Source organism: Eptatretus burgeri, unplaced genomic scaffold (assembly GCF_056783735.1).
Source record: "Eptatretus burgeri isolate ZD-2024b unplaced genomic scaffold, Ebu_testis_v1 Ebu_testis_scaffold_301, whole genome shotgun sequence".
Taxonomy (NCBI): domain Eukaryota; kingdom Metazoa; phylum Chordata; class Myxini; order Myxiniformes; family Myxinidae; genus Eptatretus; species Eptatretus burgeri.
In genome coordinates, this window is record NW_028222250.1 from 7,501 (window position 1) to 30,000 (window position 22,500).

Consider the following 22,500-nt stretch of genomic DNA (forward strand, 5'->3'; position numbering starts at 1 on the left):
ATTATGACCACCTTCTTCTACTGCCGAGGCATGGACTCTACAAGACACCTGAAGGTGTCCTGTGGTATCTGGCACCAAAACATTAGCAGCAGATCCTTCAAGTCCTGTAAGTTGCGAGGTGGAGCCGCCATGAATCGAACTTGTCGGTCCAGCACATCCCACAGATGCTCAATCGGATTGAGATCTGGAGAATTTGGAGGCCAGGGCAACACCGTGAACACCATTCCCGAACAATGTATGCAGTGTGGCAGGGTGCATTATCCTGCTGAAAGAGGTCACTGCCATCAGGGATTACCATTGCCATGAAGGGGTGTACCTGGTCTGCAACGATGTTTCGGTCGGTGACACGAATCAAATTGACGTCCACATGAATGGCTGGACCCAGGGATTCCCAGCAGAACATTGCCCAGAGCATCACACTCCCTCCACCGGCTTGTCGTCTTCCCACAGTGCATCCTGGTGCCATCTCTTCCCCAGGTAAACGGCACACACGTACACGGCCATCCACGTGATCTCAAAGAAAACGGGACTCATCGGACCAGGCGACCTTCTTCCACTGCTCCAAGGTCCAGTTCCGATGCTCGCGTGCCCATTGTAGGAGCTTTCGACGGTGGACAGGGGTCATCATGGGTACTCTGACCGGTCTGCGGCAACGCAGCCCCATACGCAGCAGGGTGCGATGCACTGTGGATTGTGACACATTCCTCCCGTGACCATCATTAAAATTTTCTGTGACTTGTGCCACAGTCCACCTTCTGTCGTTTCGGACCAGACGGGATAGCCTTCGTTGCCCTCGTGCATTGATGAGCCTTGGGCACCCAACACCCTGTCGCCGGTTTGTGGTTTGTCCCTCCTCGGCCCACCTGAGCACCTGACCACATACAGAACTTTCATCTGCAGCTTTATTGAGTACTGCTCTCCCCTCTAACCTGGCTCCTGTGCCAAACATCATCCTCAGCTTGATGCCGTAAAAACTTCGACCTTCAAGATTATTGGAATCTCCTGCGATGAAGCTGAGCCGATGGGCCTATCACTTCACCCACGCAGACAGGTCGGTGGTCTGTCTTCTACCGTCTCCTTTATATTTCTTGTATGCCTTGTCAAAGGTCGTATGAGAGCAAACACACAATGCACAGGACAAGAGGGGCGTGGGAAGGACAAAACAGTGGGGAACAGAGACATGAACATCTGATGGACATCCTTTCATCTGATGAACAGAACAGAGACATCCTTTCTGGTCTTGCACCCTCTGATATTTCCATGCATTGTCCTCCCTCCCACCCCACCCCCCCTCCCAGGTTTCTGCAGGGAACAAGGAAATTTGTCTGCAGAACAAAGGAGTATGACTCTCCCAGGTGGGATGGCACCCTTGCTTCACATGTCTCTCCTGGATTCTGCAGCATCTCAAGCTCTGAACATTTTTGGCATCTTTCATGATGAGACAGTCGTGCAAGCCCTGTTCTGACGTCACAGACAGTTTGGTAGATCCTGGTTTCATTTTTTCTTCATCAGAGTGAGGCTAATAATAGAAAAGTAAGATAGAACTGACATCGAGACAAACATGAAGGAAATGATCAAGCAAGAAAAGAAGAGAGTGAGGAGTGAAAGAAACACTGAAATTACCAAGTAAGATGGTTGGGTTAGGGAAGGGAAGTGGTGGTAATGAAGATGATGGGCCTGAAATGGGGATGACAACAGATGGTTCTTGTTGGCCTCTGCTCTTGCTCCCGATACTCTCTCAGCCTGCCCATCCTCTGAAGTTATTCATTCCCTTGCTTGTTGGGTCTTTCCAGGTGGCCCACTGCACCTGTTGCTTCATGTCAGTTTGTTGCCTTTTCCCCCATTTTTTTTTACAGTGATTTAGGGCTGGTGTTGGAGAGCTTGTACATAAATCACATGCTGGACAAAAACAAGAGTAAGAAACCAAGGAAACTACTGTATCTGATCATTTAAAACATCCACACAGTTTATCACATTTCAACCAGGTCGCCCTGCATCCATCAGGAGCCACGCATACAATGGGAATGTGAAACAGACCAACCAAAAGTATTCAATCAATTTGTGTCAAAAAGTTTTCATGCAAGGATATGTTGCACAGGACAATTTGAGAAAATTTTACAATCGGTGCTGTTTTGCTGTTTGAGCAAATAAAACAATGGCAACCACCGACGGCAAGAACAATGCACAAGTTTCCCCACTGTCCAACTATCAGTACATTGATGATGTTCACCCGGTTGCACCTGCTGGTTGCATCATCAACAGGGCACGGCTCTGATGCTGAGGAAGAGCTTCCACCGGCAAGTTATAGCAAAGGAAGCAGACATACCTTCATTAATAAGGTGGAAATCCTTTCGGATGACTTGTAGTACCTAGAAAAGTCATGTATCGCCTTTATTTGATTGACGAGGTTCTGGATCTCTTTTGTTATGGCCACCTGCAGAAACATACAGTGAGACATTGAAGCATAGGTCAGGTCAGGTATGGGAGCATGTGCCAGAACAGCGCGTCGCTGCGTACACTTTCCGCCGGTACTCCAGGGGCCTCCGTCTGGCCATCCCCAGGCAGATGACAGGCCCATCCCCATCTCCTTGAGATGATGGTCAACCTGTTGCAACCATGAGGCACGTGGTCGACCCACTGGCCTCCTCCACTCATGAGACTCCCTCGCTGAGAGAATCTGGTGAGCAGGATCAGAGTCAGGAAAACGAGCCACATGTCCATACAACCGCAACTGACGCTCACGGACTATGCAGGTAACAAATCTCATCCGAGTCTCTCTCAGCAACCGCTCGTTGGACACAAAATCCGACCAGCGATAGCCAAGGATTCTCCGAAGAGACCTGGTACCAAAGGAATTAAGTCTCCGTCTCAGATCCTTAGTCAGAGTCCAAGTCTCGCACCCATAGAGCAAGACTGGAAGTACCAAGGACCTGAAGACTCGGACTTTCGTCCTCCCTCACAGGTACCGGCAGCGCCACACCCCATGATCCAGTGAATCCATTACTCCCCAGGCCCAACCCAGACGTCTATTGACCTCTGACTCGCAGCCAGCAGAGACATGAATATCACTGCCAAGGTAAGTGAATCTCTCCACGACCTCAACATCCTCACCACAAACAGACACAGACAGGACAGCAGCATCCAAGATGTCACCGAAAGCCTGGATCTTAGTTTTGACCCAAGAAACCCGTAATCCCAACGGCTCCGACTCCTCATTCAGCACCTCGAGGGCCCCCAAGAGGATGTCTAAAGTCTCCGCAAAGATGACTGCATCATCTGCAAAGTCAAGGTCCGAGATCTTGACATTCCCAAATGACGCACCACAACTTGATCTCTCCGACATCCTCCCTAGAATCCAGTCCATACAAGTGCTGAAAAGTGTGGGGGCAAGTACACATCCCTGACGAACTCCAGTAACAACTGGAAATAAGTCAGAGATGGTACCACCACACTTCACAGCACTCTCAGTACCAGAGTAGAGTTCAGACATCAGATCGATCAGTTTTGGTGGCACCCCACGAAGACCAAGAATCCTCCAGAGGACATCCCGATTCACTGAATCGAACGCTTTACAGAGATCAACATAGGCTGCAAGCTGATCAACATAGGCTGCATTGAAGCATAATTCACATTGAATAACTTCCCTCAAGTATATCAAGGTGTTGAAAACCAGAGAGTTGGTGTCAAAGCCACCCAATGCTCGCCTGTTTGTACATTTATCGTTTTTAAAAGACGAGTCCAATAATATTTTTAATAAAGCATTGCAGTGAAGTCTGATCCAAATTATTTTAAAGCAATATATGTATTTGTATGTTGTAATCAGTAAAAAAAATAGTGTGGTAGATAAAAACATTAGAAAGGAAATAACTTGCACCAAAAACTTTAACATTTTCATGCTCACGCTGATGCTCACGCTCACGCTCAGGCTGGGGGTATTGCTATAGCTCTCTGTTCTTCGAACAGGCGAGATAAAAAAGTAATATGTAGTGTTTTGACTTCACAAATATTGAGTCTCTGAAAAAGGTGCAGCAACAAAATTTATTTCATTTGGACTTAATTGCATCCCAAGTACACATATTAAATGAATGGCAAGCGTCTAGTATAAACAGGCGAGCATTGGGTGGCTTTGACACCATCTTAGGTTGAAATTAAAAAAAAAAATTTAAATCATTTGTTAATTTCAACTTCACTACACCAATAGTATACCCCAAAGGAACCTCCATGCCAAATATCAGCATCCTAGTACACATATTAAATGAATGGCAAGCGTCGAAATAACTTGCACCAAAAACTTAAATGTTGATGTGCTACAAAAAAGTTAAGTTCAAAACAGGTCAAAAATTAAAAAAAATTAGTCATTTTTTAATTTCAATTTCACTCCACCAATAGTATACCCCAAAGGAACCTCCATGCCAAATATCAGCATCCTAGTACACATATTAAATGAATAGCAAGCTTCGAAATAACTTGCACCCAAAACTTTAACGTTGATGTGCTACAAAAAAGTTAAGTTCAAAACAGGTCAAAAATTTAAAACATTTGAATTTTTTTTATTTCAACTTAACTGCATCAATAATATACCCCAAAGGAACCTCCTTGACAAATATCAGCATCCTTGTGCACATATTAAATTAATGGCAAGCTTCCAAATAACTTGCACCAAAAACTTTAACGTTGATGTGCTACAAAAAAGTTAAGTTCAAAACAGGTCAAAAATTTAAAACATTTGAAATTATTTTTTTATTTCAACTTAACGACATCAATAATATACCCCAAAGGAACCTCCATGCCAAATATCAGCATCCTCGTACACATTTAAATGAATGGCAAGCTTCTAAACAACTTGCACCAAAAACTTTAACATTTTCATGCTCACACTGATGCTCACGCTCACGCCGGGTGTATCGCTATAGCTCTCTGTTCTTCGAACAGGCAAGCTAATTATTGTGACAATAATTCGATTAAAAAACTAGAAGGGCACTCGGTGGGGCCCATTCCTCCGCCACGCAATGCCTGATCCATGAGAACATATCGGGCCCAACACATTTTTGAAATATCGTGCCGTATATCGTTTTAGCCCCAACTCTCAACGGTGAGAAAAAATGAGTTAAAAATTAAATAATTCTCGAAAAAAGATCTGGATTTGGATCTTCACAAAAATCTAATCAATTAGTCCTTGTCACACATCCAACATGTCCACCAAGTTTCGTCCGAATCCATCTATAACCTTTTGAGATGTGCTCGATATCATTTTTGGCCAAATCTCTCCATGGTGAAGAATTCGTTAAATAATTCTCGTATCCGGATACGGATTCGGATCTTCACCAAAATTAAACCTTGCTGTTCTTGGCCGGTCAACTACACACGCAAAAAATTTCAGAACGATTGCTTGAAAACTGTGCCCAAAAATTATGTGACTAACAAACGCTACAAACGTCAAACGCGACAGACCAACATACTTGGGTGGAAAAAATACAAAACTCGCTGAGCAAGAACAACTTCGACTGACCAATAAACTTGAAAAATCTTCGTTATTTCATGTTTGACCTCCGAATGTTATTTCACAACTGATTCAACATGCCTCAAGTGTTGTAACGAGAATGGATGCTGCGGGTTGAGGTGTTAAGTAGTTGATTCGTTCAACCACAATTTGGATGTTTCGTGTAGTTATTATTGTAAATCCCATTTTAGATCTGCCAACGTACACTGGTGTTCAAAACCTTTGTCTGCACTCCATCCCTTTGGGTTTTTCAATTTAAAATGTGATTATTCCTCATTTATTTTGTTGATTAATACCACGATCCCCTTTCTCCTGACTGGCCTCCCAACTCACGGCTCTCGAGCCAAATGGAGTATGCGTTCTCTTGAAATCGGGACAATCAACAGTGCACTCGAGCCACGTGACCAATGAGCATTCCTGATGACGTCAAGACAGGAAAGGTTTTGAACTGGGTTTTGGGTGAGAGTCGGTCGTCGAATCGGGAATCCCGAGAGCGAGGTCCACATCAGAGCTGTTGAGCCGGGAATCTCGAGAGCGAGGTCTGCGTTCGGGCAGTTGAGGCAGGAATCCTGAGAGTGATATCCGTGGCAGAGCAGTTGTGCCAGGACCTTGACAGGGTCAGAAGTGTGTGAAGGTTATCTCATTCTCTTAACAGAACTCCAAAGCGGGACTCCATACTGGAGCATCGCTGGGGGTTATTTAGGCCACCCCAGCGAAAGGAGGAACCGGTCCCATGATCTTCGGGACACCAGTGGCAATTTCTCCCAGACTGGCAGGAGATCCAGATCACAGTTCAGTGTGCATGGGGAAATAGATGTCTGCTTGCCCCACAGTATCTCCGTAAAAGTGCACCACTTGGCTCGAGCACACCGAAACCACCCCGTTATCCCCCCACGAGGACACAACCCCCCCCCCCTTCCCCACATCGTCTCACCCTTTTCTCCTTCTGTGTGTCTGACTACCTCTCAATTGAGTCCGTGTCAATTAGGGTAAATTATAAGGTAGGTGAAACCAAAATCGTTGTCGGTGATACACGTGATTTATTTTCTGATGGAGATAGCTTCTTATTGTTCTTCTTCACATTCATATTTGTTGTGACCTCCTCCACCGAAGTTGGAAGCGGGTTACGTTGCACCGCTGTTTGTCTGTCTGTCTGTCTATGAGCAGGATAACTCAAAAAGTTATGCAAGGATTCGGACAAAACTTTTTGGACATGTTGGGTGTGTGACAACAACTAATTGGTTCAATTTTTGTGAAGATCCGATCCGGCCATTCAGTGGGACACAAAGCAGTTCTCACTTCGCAAGACGGGGAGAGTTAACTCCATCATCACGAGGTTCGAGTTCGGTTAGGATTGGCTGGGTGCGAGTTGCAGTATCTTACTTATAGGTATTATACAAGTGACCAGAGAATATCGATTCTTTCATGATTATAAATCATTGGCATGACAAATGATGACGAAGAAAACTTACAGGATCGCTGCTGTAAAGAGGTTGACAGACTCTTTCGAGTGTTGATAAATGTGCTACGTTGTCTTTTGCCTCATTCGCAGCATCTGTGATCTTGCCGTCCATTTCTCTCCATTTCTGGGAAATATAAAGCACATATCCTGGTTTAAAAATCGATGATATGACATCAATTAAAGAGTTAATAGCAGCCTAATCATCACTGCGCTGTTGCTGAGCAAACAACTCCATTCATCTCTCCCCTGAGACAAGATAACTGTGTAATTAATCAATTAACAAAGTCGTGGCTGCATATTGTCGTGTCTGGGTGATTTAACCTATTCGGACGGATAGCTGAACGATTTCCCTTGGAAGCTTGCAGCCCAGATTCTCAGAGATGATGGCGCACGCAGGAAGGATAGGACGGCAAGGACGGAGCAGACGGAAGCAAAGCACAATGGGGTTTATGGTGAACCCATGACAAATAGACAGACGAAAGCAACTTCAATAAATATGGGCTTTAATGAAAATAAATCAAATATTTACAATGGCAATCACATGCTGGGAAAAATTATCCTTAAACCACACCGAATTAACACAGCAACACCCCCGTGTGGTGACGCGTCACACTTCAGCTCACAGTTTTCCAACCTAATTTACATCGAGATGTCTCCTACACGTCCACAGACCAAGCAACTCTATACATTCCTAACTTTCCTTTGAAATTCCTCCATCTAACCCACAAACATAACAATATGAACATTCTGGATATTAAAAGTGGCCGGAAAATCTCAGCTCATCAGCATTGATGACATTTAAATCAATATTGGTGAGAAGTGGAAAGCTACGGCGTTGCTTACAGAGAAACACAGAATAATTCTGGACAACACAGTTGCAGAATTTAAAACACCGGTCACATTTACAGATACCTTGATGAGCTTGGAGCGTGCTGCAAGGAGGACGTTCAAAACGGTGCGGCAATCCGGCCCTTCAACTTGCTCTATAATCGAGTTCAACTTCACCGACATGAACCTCCAATACTCCAGCTCTGTCAACGGGCGAGAGTTATCTGCTTCCTTCCGGACATGTTCGCTCTCCGTCAACACCTGTGAAGCAAGATAGAACATCAGATCTCATATTTATGAAGTTAAATAGATTTTTCCACATTATGGAAGACAACAAGCCTCATGAGTACCTTCAATGCATCATCAACATAGATAGAATCACAAAATAATGGCAAAAAGTTAATCAGGGAAAGTTTTTTTGAACATCACCGGTGTCGATGTGTTCTATTATCATCATCGGTAATATTAACAAAATCATTGTTAAAATAGGGATTTATTGAAAAAAAAAATCTCATCAAAGCATCTGCCTGACCTGATATATCTGTTGATGCCAAATCAACAAGATGACTTCAAATTCAGGCAGCAACTGAGGATCATGAGCAGCAGCCGTAATATCATCGAATGATTGAAATCGGTTCAGGTCTATTGCGCTTGGCCTTTGCAATTCCGGAACACCTTCAATGCTTCGGACAGCGCCTGGAAAAGTAAATGTGGGTCGGTCAAAGCCAGAGCAGTTTCCTGGCCAAGGAATCAGGACACTGGTGCTTCGTTTTCAAAATCAAAGGAAAATACTATCAAACCTTTACAGTTATTGCGGAAGGGTGGAAATGTACAAATATAAATTCTTCAAATATGTGGTGGTTTCCAAAAGCTTCGAGGAGAGAAATCATGCCCAGCTTTCGGACTTCGCTCAGCCGGTAATGGTGGTTGAAAGTGGTTGTTGTTTCCTCTGCCACTGAAGGTGGATGGAGAGACAGACGTCTCTGTCTGTCTATGAGCAGGATGTCTCAAAAAGTTACAGACAAATTTGTACGAAACTTGGGTTGTGGAGAGTCTCCTCCGGTAGTGCGTCGATGAATTCGATTTCCTCCAGTTGTTCCTCCACTGAACTCCATCGTGTTCCTCCACATCTCAGAATGTGTATTATGCCATTATTAAAAATGAACCTCACTCACAAAGTTCCACAATAAGTCCACGAGCTAGGCTCAGATGAAGTTTTAACTGGAACCGCTGTTCTATGGATGCAAACCTCAAATGCAGAGCACCAGAATAAGTCTCCCATCCATCCATCCATCCATCCATCTATCAGGACCAGACTCTGTGTGGAGTGTTGGTGCTACCTAAGCAGTCTTCTCAACTATTGGACACAATCCTGGAGGGGTCACCACTCCGACACAGGGTTCTGGGATGCTGGAGTCCCACTCATTTTTGCCGACCTCGGAAGGATGACAGGCAGAGTCAACCCCACCTGGTATTAATTCAACAGCCGAGTGGGATTATGAACTCAGGATCCGAGGATCCCCAGACCCAATCCATTAAGCCAACACCACACACACAAAAAGTCTACAGTCAGATGATATTCTGCTGATGTTTAAGAGGTATTAAAAAAAACACAACATACCATCCAAAAACGAAATGAAGCTCAATATGCTATCTTTGAAAGTCTTTTTCTTTTTCTCTCCAGATTTGGAGTTGTTGAGTTCACCCCATTTGTCACTGACGTCCAAGGCAGGGTAGTAGATGTTTGAAATTTTCATTCTTGCTCCTCGTAACACATCTTTGGTGCAATCGATTTCACCGAAATACACTTCCTGTTGGGGTTAGGTGCATTGTTAAACTTACTGATGGTTGGTTTACCGTCACTCCCGAGCATCACACCAAACAGCACAATAAGTGTGGGAAAGTGGGGAAAGCTTTTTCACTTGGAGGTTGTGGGTTACGATGTGTTAATAAAGGTGGAAAGTCTGATTTAATGTGATTTAGTTCCAGGCTATCAGGCAACAACAGGTGAAAATTTGGGAAGGGAATGTCTACTTTCCATAGGAACTGCACAACCACCAGTTTTCAACTCATGACGTCCAGCGGTTTGGAAGTGAACAGAAGACAAATAAACAAACAAACAGACACTCCTCAAATTATACAGAGTGTGATGAATTAAATTAATGATAAAGATTGTTAAGTTTTGTTCGTGGAGTGAATCTTGACCATTTTTAAATGATTACCTCACGTACATTCTTGACGGACAAAGCAATGTCATTTGTGCGTCTCATGAAATATAGGACTAGACCAGCGGTGCAGTGTTTTGCTGGGTCGGCCAAAAAGAGGCGCAACATTTTCTCTTGTTTGAAAACAACTGAGAATTTACTTGCACTTTCTGCAAACACAAACGACAGTCAAAGCATTTCAAAGCACCCAAGCTATTGTCTGCAGTAATTTTCAGCTTGGCCTTCTCTACTCGAGTTATACCAGAGGTGCAACAATTGTACGTTTCCAGGATATGATTGCCATGATGGTCCATCTGGCACTATTGTTTCAAAACAACAGAGTTAAACAAGACAACAACAACAAAAAAAATTTTTTAAAGAAAAATGTAAAAATATAGAGGGATGAAATCTCAAAAAAAAAACAATCAAAAAAAGATAGGAATGACACCACGTCACGATTCCACAAGTCGAGCATCACGACATCTTTGAGCATCACTTGAGTTGAGCATCATGAGCCGTCTATCTGGACATGTATTGAGCATTTTATATCGTCGGGTCCCCCACTTTGGTCTCCAAACTCTCTGTTTATGGCATTTAAGGACACCGACTCTCATGGATCACACTGACTTCCTCCACTCACACAGTCAGTGTCGCTCTTAAGGGATCCTCCCATCTCTTCCTATCAAAGCTGGAGTCCCCCAAAGGCAGTTTTTGGCCCAGTCTTGCTCCTCATCTTTATCAATTATATCTTTCTGATTTCATGGAAAATCCTGCACATATATCTTTGCTCATGATTGCACCCTCTGCTGTATCATCATCTCTCATCCTTCAGACAAGCAGGCATGCAGCAGCCTCTTCCCTCTCTGCAGAACTTGAGAGAATCAGGAGCTGGGCCAACACTTGGAATATGTCTTTCAACCCTGACAAATCCCATACACTCACAGTGTGTCTCCGAAAGGGCTGCTGAGCTAACCATTCCATCAACTTCCAAAATAAGGATCTTGAAGATGTTAAGCCACTCAAATTTTTGGCCTCACCATCAGCCATGATCGTTCTTGGATAGCCCATGTTTCCAAGAGGGCCTCCAAAGGCAGGCGCCAACTGGTCATCCTCCATTGTTAAAGCTCTGTCCTTGGACAATCTGAACTTCAGACAAACTACAAGGCCTTCCTTCGCAGCTTGATGGAGGACTGCTCCCACCTTTTGACTGGCAACCCTGACTCACATCTTGCCCGACTTGACGTCATGGAAAGCAAGGCCCTCAAAATCATCGGGATCTCCCATGATGAAGCTGAGTGTCCAGGCCTGTTATCGTTTCATCGGAGACAGGTTGTTGGCCTCTCTGTAGTCTTCCGCCACCTTTTTGGTCTTTCACCGTCTGCCCTATCTTGGCTCTCTCCCTCCCAGGATTCTGCAGGGTGCACATGGTCTGCCAGTAACCCTCTTCTTATTAAACTCTGAATATCCAGGCTCACTCCTCACCTCCACTCATTTGTTCTTCTTTTCTCTCACCTGAACAACCAACTTCTCCAATCTATTCAATCCCATTCTTCCCTCCAGCACTTCAATACAGCCCATTCCCATGACTTCAGCTCATTCCCCCATCCGTACGAATGATCTCTTCCACCCCAAATGACCCCGTTCCGAAGTACTCCAACTTTTCCAGGTTATTGTGATTTTGTTTTCCACCTCTCCATCACCTCTTTTTGTTCGTCAGTTGATTTGTTCCTTTTCTGTTTTCATTCCCACTTTCCCACTCCTCTTCTTGCTGTGTTTCAGCTTGAAGATGACATGATCATTCATTTGATACATTTGATATGCAGCATGTGGCTGTTTAGGGGTGGCTGGTTCATGGTTTCAGCGCCCACAGGATCATTACTGGGCTTGGTGTTCCAACTCTGGTGATGTGGCAAAGAACACTGACCATATGCTCGTTGATGGTCGTTGGAGGATGATTCAGAACTGAGGGTCTACCGGAGTGCTCAGTTCCTCAAAACCAACTGCAGGCTTGTTTTAGCAACTCTGAAGTTTCAGCTTAAATCTGGGAGAATGGTACCTATGGTACGTGGTACGAATGGTACGTGCATTTTTATACATTGCCATTCCTAGGCTGGATATTGGCAGGCTCAAGGATGAGAGGGATTTGGGGGGTCTGGGTGCTTCAGGGAATCCTGAAGAGTTGTGGAGTGCCTTCAGTAACACGGTCCTTGATGTTGCCAGTGGATGTCTTGGAACACACCGAAGGGTGAAGAAGAATTTTGTCTCTCAAGGGACAATGAATACCATTGACTAGAGTTGCAGTGCCAGGCCTAATGGTGGAGCTGAGCTGTTGAGGGAGTTGAGGCATAAAACTGTACGTGCGCTGAGGGCGGACAAGGAGGTCTATGTGTAAGGAATCTGTGAGGGGTAGAGCATCACCTGTGGTCAGGTGATTATCGTCCTGCTTGCAAAGGAATTCTTTCATTGCGTTCCTCCAAGCCCGTCCCTCGGTGTACTGCAGTTAGAGCAGAGAGTGGTGGAGCTTGATAGAGGAGTCTGAAATGAAGGCCCGCTGGGCCGGTTACTTTGAGAAACTGTACCAGGATGATACACCAGCTGGTGAGTTGGATGTCATGGGTGTTACTGTCCTTATTGCTGACCCTACAATCAACTGTGAACCGTCTTAGGTTGTGGGAAGACAGGCTGTGTTGACCTACTTGAAAGGGGGTAAAGCTCCTGGGATCTGTGACATTCATGTTGAACTTTTCAATGCTGGTGAAAAGGCAGTACTCATGTGGTTGCACGCAGTTCTCTTTGGAGCAAAGGCATCAGCCTAACTGATGGGAAGGGGAGCCTTGTTGTCCCTCGAAGGAAAGGGAGGGTGGTCGTCAGGCATGATCCCAACTACCGAGGGTTGACGCTGCTCTCAATGCCTTGCAACGTCTTTGCTCGGATAATTATTGATAGTGTTCGCCACCATCTGTTTGAGCACAAGAGCCCACACCAGTCGGGCTTTATCCCAAAGAGGTCAAGAGGTTATGTTCTTGCTCTCCGGGTCTTCACCAAACGCAGACGAGAGTTTTGGCAGGGACTGCTTGAAGCCTATGTTGATCTCTGCAAAGTGTTTGATTCTGGGAATCGGGATGCCCTCTTGCGGATTCTCAGATTTTGTGGAGTGCCACCTGAACTAAGCAATCTGATTTCTGAACTCTACTCTGGTACGGAGAGTGCTGTGACGTGTGGTGGTTCCATGTCTGACTTATTTCCAATTGTGACTGGAGTTTTTCAGGGGTGTGTATTGGCTCCCACACTTTTCAGCGCTTGCATGGACTGGATTCTGGGGAGGATGTCGGAGAGATCAAGCTGCGGTGCATCGTTTGAAAGTTTTGAGATCTCTCACCTTGATTTCTCAGATGATGCAGTCACTGGATATCCCAAAAGATTGTGGAGACATTGCATATCCTGATGGGAGTCCTCAAGGTGCTGAATGAGGAGTCGGAGTCTTTGGGATTGTGGGTTTCCTGTGTCAAAACTAAGAGTCAGGCTTTCAAAGACATCTTGGATGTTGCTTTGTTGTCTGTATCTGTTTGTGGTGAGGATGTTGAGGTCGTAGAGAGATTCACTTACCTTGGCAGTGACATTCATGTCTCCGCATGTTGTGAGCGAGAGGTTTAGAGACATCTGGGGAGTCATGGATTCACTGTACCATGGGGTGTGGTGCTGTCGGTATCTATGCAGGATGGCAAAAGTCCGAGTCTGAGGTCCTTGGTACTTCCAGTCTTACTCTACGGATGTGAAACTTGGATTCTGACCAGGGATCTGAGATGTAGACTGAAGTCCTTCGGTACCCGATCTCTTCGGAGAATCCAATGCTCTCACTGGTCAGACTTTGTATCCAATGAGAGGTTGCTAAGAGAGACTCAGATGAGATTTGTTTCCTGTATAGTCCATGTGCATCAGCTGTGGCTATCTGGACATGCGTCTCGTTTTCCTGACGCTGATCCTGCTCACCAGATTCTCTCAGCGAGGGAGCCTCGTGAGTGGAGGAGGCCGATGGGCCGACCACGATCCTCATGGTTTCAGCAGGTTGGTCGGCATCTCAAGGAGATGGGGATGGGCCAGGCATCTGTCTGGGGGATGGCCAGACGCAGGCTCCTGGAGTACCGGCGGAAAGTGGACGCAGCGACATGCTACTTCTGCGCATGTTCCCATACCTGACCTGATGTGTCTGCAGTTTGCATCACTGCTGTGAGCGCAGCTATGGGGTGCCCTCTGGCGGATGGAGCAGGACTTCAAGGAATTTGTCCAGAGTACCGAGCGATAGCTTCCCAACTCTTCACGAAGAATACCCGTCAGATCTTTAAAGTTCACCAACTCATATGAGCAGATGGAACACCTCGTTTAACATCCATCCAAGGGATATCACACACATTGATGACTCGCCCTGCCTACGAGACACCAGGATGACAGTTTATCACTCTGCCTAGATTCAAATCTGGACGAGCCGGCTCAGAGGTGAGAGACTTCAAAAATACAATGAAACACCGACACTGCATCACATAGAAACTACACAGAATTTACTTATTCCTTTGAGATTGTACGTGGCTGCAAGCCACAATAATGGGATATGGAAAATGTGAATAAAGCAACAAGATAAATCTGTGTAATTGGATTCAATGCATACGAGCTAACCCCCTCCCCACCGCAAAGCTCACCTGTCCCATTCACCTTTCCCAGGCACGCACAATAAATTGATGACTATTTTCAAAAAAATTGTTGAAAAAATTATTTTGCTTTGATGACACAGCTTGTCCAAACACGGCAATTGCCAAAGGATTTCAAGCAAAAACTTCACCGTTTAAACTAACCAACGGATAAACTCACCAATCCCCGGAGGTTGTGCTTCTTGGTAAAAGAAGGTCACAACTCTTCGACCTTCCTTTGCGCAGAAATTGATGAGAGGTTGAATCTAAACAATATATTTAAAAAAAAAAAACTTTAAAAATACATGAAACCTGGAAATGAGATGGACATCAAAAATGTAGCAGCACAATGAAATACAAAATGTTTATCTTTCAATCAAACTTACTTTTTTTATAAAGCAAAACAAATAATATTGTTTTGACATTGCTTAAAAAAAGAGAAACAACACAATCTGGGAAACAACAAGACTTACTGACAGCGAATCCAAAATGAACTCCTCAACAGCAGTCTGCTCGATTCCCAATCTTTTTGATAGAACCTCAAAAAGATATTTCATAGCCGGTTCAACTTGAAGCTTTCTTTGCTCTCTTTGTGCTTTGTATCGAGCCTGCAAGAAATAATAAATAAATACTGATATATAGATATATATCACCATTTCTTTCATACCATGAAGGCAATTCACACTCAGAGAGGGTGGAGTCATCGGCAAATAGACAAAGAGGATTTTCCAGAGAGTCGGAGAGATCATTGATGAAAACCAGAAAAAGAACAGGGCCCAGAACGCTACCTTGAGGAACTCCATCCTGGACAGGAAGAGGGGATGAAAGAACTCCATTTAGAGCCACAAGTTGGCTGCGACAGGAGAGGAAGTCTGCGAGCCATGAGTGGAGATGGCCTTGGATACCATGGGAAGAGAGTTTGGTGAGCAGAGCAGGGTGCCAGAAAATGTCAAAAGCATGCAATATGTCTCGGGATATGGCTCTGAGTTCATGTCTGGCATTGAGGACCTCCATCCATTGTTGGGAGAGCAGAAGCAGCATATCCAGGGTAGAATGACCTGGTCTGAAACCAAAATTGATGATCGGAAATCAGACCATCGAAGAAGAGGAAGGATTTAATATCTGAAGCGAGGATGGATTTCATAGCCTAACTGATGATTTGGAGAAGGCTGATTGGTCTGTAGTTGCAGGGATCTGTTTTCGCACCTTTTTTGCAGGGCAGTAATGTTTGCTGATTTCCAAGCAGATGGAAGATGACCTTGAGCAAATGAGAGGGTGAATAGAACAGAGAGAGGGTGAGCAACAGCAGAGCAGCAGGTTTTTAGGACACGTGGGCTGATGCCGTCTGGGCCAGTTGCAGAATCTATGTCGAGGTGTGACAGCAATCTCTCCACTTTGTCAGACGAAAAGGACACAAAGTCCAGGGACAGTTGGGTGCGACTGTGTAAGGTGGGTAGAGAAAGCGATGGGTTTCAGACAAGATTTTGATGCAAACACCGGGTTTAGGCATTCAGCCTTTTCACGTGTGGTATCAGCAGTGCGGCCATTTGAGGTAAGGGAGAGGATGGAGGGGGAACATCCACCACAAACAGATTTGATTAGATGCCACCAGGATTTGGAGGAGGGAGAGAGGTTTGAGAGTTCAGACTTTTGCTTGGAAAGATGGTGTTTTCTGGCTCTCCTGAGGGTAGATACACACTTGTAACGAGCTTTATGGATGGAGCTGAGATTACCCTCAGTTCGGTTTGCTTTCCACGAGGCAAAGGCAAGTTGTTTCAGGACAACAGCCTGGCCACAAGCTTCAATGAACCATGGGCGGGAGGAAGGGTCGGACAACTGAAGACGAGAGGGGATAAATCTGTACATGAGGGAGAGCAAGTTTCTTTGAAAGAATTCCCAGGATGAGTTGATGTCGGAGAAAGTAGCGATGGGAGACCAGTGTAGAAATTTGATGGCTGCTCGGAGACCCTGCCAGTTGGCTTGAGTGAAAAGCCAGACTGGACGGCACTGAGGTGGTTCTCTGATAACATCCAGAGAGAAGTGTCATTAAACCAGTTTCATTCCTCCAGGGGTTATCAATTAAACTGAATCAGTTGATGTGGGAAAGTGTCAAGAACTCGCTCACACAGCATAAGGAATACACGAATATTTATTGCAGGACAGGACAATGAAAATGGAAGAACCTGGACAGTAAATAAAAAAAAATACATTTATTACTCATAAAAAAATGAAAATCTAGTATTCCAGTTATCTCCACCCACCGAAGGTGTGTATGAAACACTGGGATTTTTTTAACGTGATCCTTCACTATTGATAGATCAGGCTAAAAAACGAAATGCAGCATGATATCTCAAAAAGTTGTGGATGGATTCGGACAAAATTTGGTGGACACATTGGATGTGTGACGAGGAAGAATTGATTCAATTTTGGTGAAGATCCGAATATGAATCGGCATACAAGAATTATATAATTTTTTAATTGATTGTTCACCATTGAGAGATTGGGATAAATTGATATATATATGTCACAATGTCTGAAAAAGTTGTGGACAGATTCGGACGAAACTTGGACACATTGGGTGACAAGGACGAATTGATTCAATTTTGGTGAAGATCCGAATCCGAATCCGAATACAAGATTTATTTAATTTTTTCAGAATTTCTTCACCATTGATTGGGCCAAAAATGATATCTCGCCTGATATTTCAAAAATGTATTGGGCCCGATATGTTATCGTGGATTAGACATTACGTAGCGCAGGTATGCGCTCTACCGAGTGCCCTTCTACGTCGTTTTTAATGTTTTAATCTCGCATCAAGAACCTGACTGATATCATCATGTTGCATCAGTGGGGAAAAAATTATCAAAATGTCGAGCAATTTGGAGGTGAAAAGCAGAAATCTGCCAAATGGTATCAGTCTAAGATATCGATTATACAATTTGTTGACAAACTTACTGGTCCGGTTGTCCTGACAAGACGGTGCAGCGTACTCACCTTTAAGTTGTCTCGACCTGGGTCCAATTCCTGACCAGATTATAAACTGTCGGATTGATGCTTCACAAGCAGAATCAATTTCATCGCAAAGAAAGCCGGCCCTCAGATATACCATAAGGTGGGAACACATCTGCTGAGTTGGTGGACGTTGAGGTCCCATGGTCTTTTGACGAAGATGAGATAAGTCATCACCAACACTTTTGCCAAATTTTTGCCATAATCTTGGGGCACTGCATCATCAGTTTCATTACTCTTCCAGAAAAGATTCTCCCTGCGGGGCCAAACTCATAATTTATTCCCATCCGATGATGCATACTAGATCAGGGACAGGTGGCAGAGGTGGTGGTGGTCATGTCAATTTTGTTGTCCTTTGCGGTTCTGAGATCTAACAACAGGCTGCTTTGTGTTCGAATTCAAAAATTCAAAGCAAAGGTGTCATTACCTGCTTCTCTTTGTTGGTTTCTTGGCTAATAACTCCGTAGCTGCGAGTTATCCTGCATTCTTCACCTTGTTTGAAACCATCTTGAGTTGGTTCCATTTTATACCTGCAGACAGCAATGGTTCCATCACAATGTGATTTTTCAGTGTGTAAATTATTCTTTAAAGACAAAGTGAAGATCGAAACGTACATTTCCCCATATATCCCAAACACCAACTACATAGGGCAGGCTGGAACTTACTTAAATAAGTTTAGGTTCATTCAAAGTACACCGTCACCGCTGTAACGCTGTAACATTCATCCAAATCTGTAACTTTTTGAAAAGTAGGCAATTAATCGAAAAATGAATAAAAATTAATCGATTAATTGATTAATCGATAAATCAAAAATACCGTTTAAATCGCCAAATCACATGTTCATTGTGGGCTCCAAATATCAGTTTCCGAGCCCAAAAGGTCCCTATACTAAGATATTGCCCGGATGAGAACGAAAATAAATAATTAATAAATCGATGGTGTTGCCTGGTGTTGGCTTCATGGTTCGGGTGGCAGCCGCTGGCTTGGGGTCTTAGGGTCCTGAGTTTCAGCCACATTTGCTGCTGAATTAACGCCAGGTGGGGTTGACTCAGCCTGTCATCCTTCCGAGGTCGGTGAAATGAGCCCCAGTGTATTGTTAATAGTGTGCTGACCTTTCCCAGGTTGTGATTTTTTAACCCCCTTCTCCCTCTCTTATTTTCGTTCGTCAGTTGGTTTGTTCTTTTTTACGTTTTCCCCACTTTCCCCTCGTCCTCTTGTTGTCATGTTTGACCTTGTTCTCCCCACGCGTCCTTCTCACCCTCACTGTTGTTGGTGTTTCCCCCCATTCCATTGTGCTCCAGCTCTTCCATGAGCCTCGACCATGTATACGACATGTAATGCCTGATCCACGAGAACATATCGGGGGCCCAATACATGTTTGAGATATCAGGCTCGACAGTTCGAACGACGCCATGTTTGATCCGATCTCTCAATGGTGAAGAATCAGTTAAAAATTAAATAATTCTCGTCTCCAGATCCGGAGATCGGATCTTCACCAAAATCGAATCAGTTCGTCCTTGTCGCACACACAACCTGTCCTCCAAGTTTCGTCCGAATCCGTCAACAACTTTTTTGAGATATCGTGCACAACATAACCTCCTTCATCGTCTGTGATGGAGGTAACAACAACGTGAGTGTTCTGGAATCTTCGGTCGATCACGCACGTTTCAAACGGTGCAGAGCTCGAAATCCGTCGAGCAGCCAAGTTCGAATGACGTCACACCAGATCTCTCCAACCGGAGAGCTCGAGCGCGACAACACGTCGAGGCTCCTCCCCTTCCGGGAATCTTCCTCTCACCATTAAACGGAAAAACGTTTTGAATATTTGCTTCCGACATTCTTATTGGTCAAAGCGACGTCACGTGCTCACACGGATTCATTATTTTTTAACTTCGAAATGCGATTGAAGGGGATCGAGGTGGATCTTCCGTCGTGTGGGTATTTTGTTAAATAATCGTCGCACTTTTTAAAATTTTAATGGACACAATTATTCCTGCGTTCTTGTGGGGGTTGGGCCGAGGAAGCTTTGCGCAAGTCTTTCACGAACCGGCTGGCCAGGCATGACGTTCAACCAAGGTTTGGAGAGGAATTTGGAAAAAAACAATTTGTATATCTTGTCGAGGTTCGAATGAGAGTAAACACACAACACACAGCGAGGGGGCATGAGACAAGAGGGGCGTGAGTGGGAAGGACAAAGCAGTGGGAAAACAGAGACATTAGGAGATCTGTGGAAGGGAGAGGGATGGGGAACATGGGGAATACAAGATGGACATCACAGGGACTTTCAGGAAGGAAAGCAGAGAATTTGAAGGTGGATTAACGGGGGTAGAAAAGATCGAGGATTTGGATGGGGGATGATAAGAGGTGGTGGTGAACGGCTGTTTTGAAGGCCTGGAGGGAAGAATGGGATTGAATAGAGAGAGGGAGTTTATTCCAAAGGTGGGGAAAAAGAGGAATGAAAGAGTGAAGGTGAGCAGTGATTCGTGATTTTGGTAGTTTTACTAGAAAGGGGTTGTTGGTGGACCTTGAGCGACCTGTGGAAATATCGTGGGGACAAATCGCAGACATAGCAGGGGGGACAAGACCGGAGAGGAGACGGCAGTAGACAGAAAGACCACCGAGCTGCCTGCGGTGAGAGAGTGAGAGACCCAAAGACTCAACCTCACCGTGGGAGATAACAATTTTCCGAAATATCTTGGTTTCCACTGCGTGAAGCCAAGAAAGGTGAGGGGCAGGAGCACCAGCCCAGAGGGTAGAGCACGACTCCATCAGGCTGCGGACGAAAGCTTCGTATGTGGTCAGGAGCTCAGGTGGGCCGAGTGAGGACTTTGTACGATGAGATGGAGGATTCCCAGTCGGTGACTGGCTTTGGAGGTGAGGTTGGAAATGTGGATTTCCCAGGAAAGATCATGGCGGATTGTGTGACCCAGAAGCTTGAACGAAAGGACTTCGTCCAGAGGATTGTTGAGAAAGTGGATGGAGGGGGAGGTGAGGGGGGGGGTTCCAAACGGTCCTTTCGGAAAAAACATGGTGAGAGTGTGAGAGACATTTTTGTTGGAGACATAGACAAAGGAGAGACATAGTGAGGGGAGATATTTGTTCATGCTGCTGGTGATAGCTCACCTCCTCTTCACGAAGGACACCGATGAATCTTTAACGTCCACCGACTAATGCCGGCAGACGGAAAGACCGCTTAACGTTCATCCGAGCTGCGGTGCACACTGTTGTGTTAGCATAGTCACGTGATACATCAGCGGATCACAGTCATGTGACCAAGCCGCCGGGGATTGAGATTCCGCCATGTCGGCAGCAATACATGAGTCATGTAAAAGCTGACCCATTAACTGTGTAAACGGAACAACAACACCATTCATAACCTGCTGTGTTCACCTGTCAGAGATCCTAGTGATGCTTGTTATAAATATTGCAGGAAAGGTTTCGATTGTGAGTGAATCTCTGCACAGTCAGCACTTCACAGATGATCCCCTTCGTCAACCTGACCACAGATTATATTATCCAAGTGAGTCATGATGTCACCCACTTCCAAAGTTATTAAAGTATTTGGCAGATCATTGAAAATGACCTCAAGAGGTTAAGAACTCTGCGACATTTTGTTACATGGAACAGATTTGACTCCCCAATCACATCAGACGAGCTCGACGTGATGAAAGATTTTCTGGAGCCTTGAGGATGTCAGGTTGGCACCAGAACAGTTTGTGAAGTTTTCCATTCCATGGAATACCACAAGAGAGCAGCTGTTAACAGGTGTTTTAGAGTGAAACGACCAGGTACACATCATATGGCAGGTTCTGTTGGGTGAGTTGTGAAGTCAATTCCATGATGACCTGCAGTGATCACAAATTGTGAAAGAATAACGTGATGTACAATCCTACCTCCAATACCTATCAAGAGATGCAGACTACAGGACTTGGGAGTGGAGAGGTACAAGTTTTCATTCTTCTTCTTCTTCTTTCATCTTCTCCAATTTTTTTACTTCGGGTCGACACAAAACCGCTTGACCACCCTTCTCCATGTCCTCCTGTCAGTTGACGTTTCTTCTTCCAATTCCATGACTCCTAAATCTCTCGCCACCACAGTTTCCACAGATCTCCTAATGTCTCTGTTCCCCGGTGTTTTGTCCTCCCCTCTCTCACCCCTCTTGTTTCATGTCCCCCTTGCTGTGCGTTGTGTGTTAGCTCCCATACGAGCTTCGATAATGTATGCAAAAAAATCAACAAAAAAGCTCGTTAATTTTGGCACGTTCCAAAATTGAATATAATTCTCCAAACAATAGAAAAAGGAAAAGTTCAATGCTTTGGAAATTTCACATTCTGGAGGGAACTTAGCTTTGCTTAAAGTAAATCGGGATATCGACTTAGTTTCTTTAATTAGTCCATGAGAGTGGATCGTGGAAAATCATGGATTCGCTCCAAGCTCCCAATTTGAAAACGATAGTCCTTAAAAAAACGATGTATACAGAGATTTGTGGTGATGATGAAGAGGCATTCACTAATATGAGTGAGAAAAGTGAAAAAAAATCTTCGTCATGAGGAAGAGGTTGGAGAGAGTGGGAGAGGGGTTGGAGAGAGAAAGAGCGAGGGGGAGGAAGAGGGGTGGGAGACAGTGGAGAAAATAGGAGAGAGAGAGAGATATAGAAATAAAAAGAGAGAGGGTGGGGTGGGAGAGGAAGAGGGGTGGGAGAGAGAGAGAGAGAGAGAGAGAGAGAGAGAGAGAGAGAGAGAGAGAGAGAGAGAGAGAGAGAGAGAGAGAGAGAGAGAGGAAGAGAGGGTGGGAGAGGAAGAGGGGTGGGAGAGG

The 22,500-nt window shown here is 44.8% G+C and overlaps 1 protein-coding gene across 32 annotated transcripts in view; it reads right to left on the reverse strand.

Annotated features, from left to right (window-relative positions):
• Positions 1-22,500, reverse strand: part of LOC147007333 (dynein axonemal heavy chain 8-like) — a 50,288-nt gene that overhangs the window by 7,477 nt on the left and 20,311 nt on the right. For 6 of the 32 annotated variants that reach the window (XM_085867311.1, XM_085867323.1, XM_085867324.1 and 3 more), the window contains 9 exons: positions 18,113-18,215; positions 15,150-15,284; positions 14,858-14,942; positions 10,013-10,164; positions 9,412-9,601; positions 8,323-8,486; positions 7,875-8,051; positions 6,973-7,086; positions 2,327-2,434 (listed from right to left, as the gene is read on the reverse strand). In XM_085867311.1, the coding sequence (XP_085723437.1) occupies positions 2,327-2,434; positions 6,973-7,086; positions 7,875-8,051; positions 8,323-8,486; positions 9,412-9,601; positions 10,013-10,164; positions 14,858-14,942; positions 15,150-15,284; positions 18,113-18,215 (1,228 nt within the window). Of the gene's footprint in view, positions 1-2,326; positions 2,435-6,972; positions 7,087-7,874; positions 8,052-8,322; positions 8,487-9,411; positions 9,602-10,012; positions 10,165-14,857; positions 14,943-15,149; positions 15,285-18,112; positions 18,216-18,350; positions 18,423-19,281; positions 20,341-20,808; positions 22,275-22,500 lie in introns of those variants that run through there. The other 26 variants (XM_085867312.1, XM_085867309.1, XM_085867308.1 and 23 more) reach the window with 18 other exon arrangements.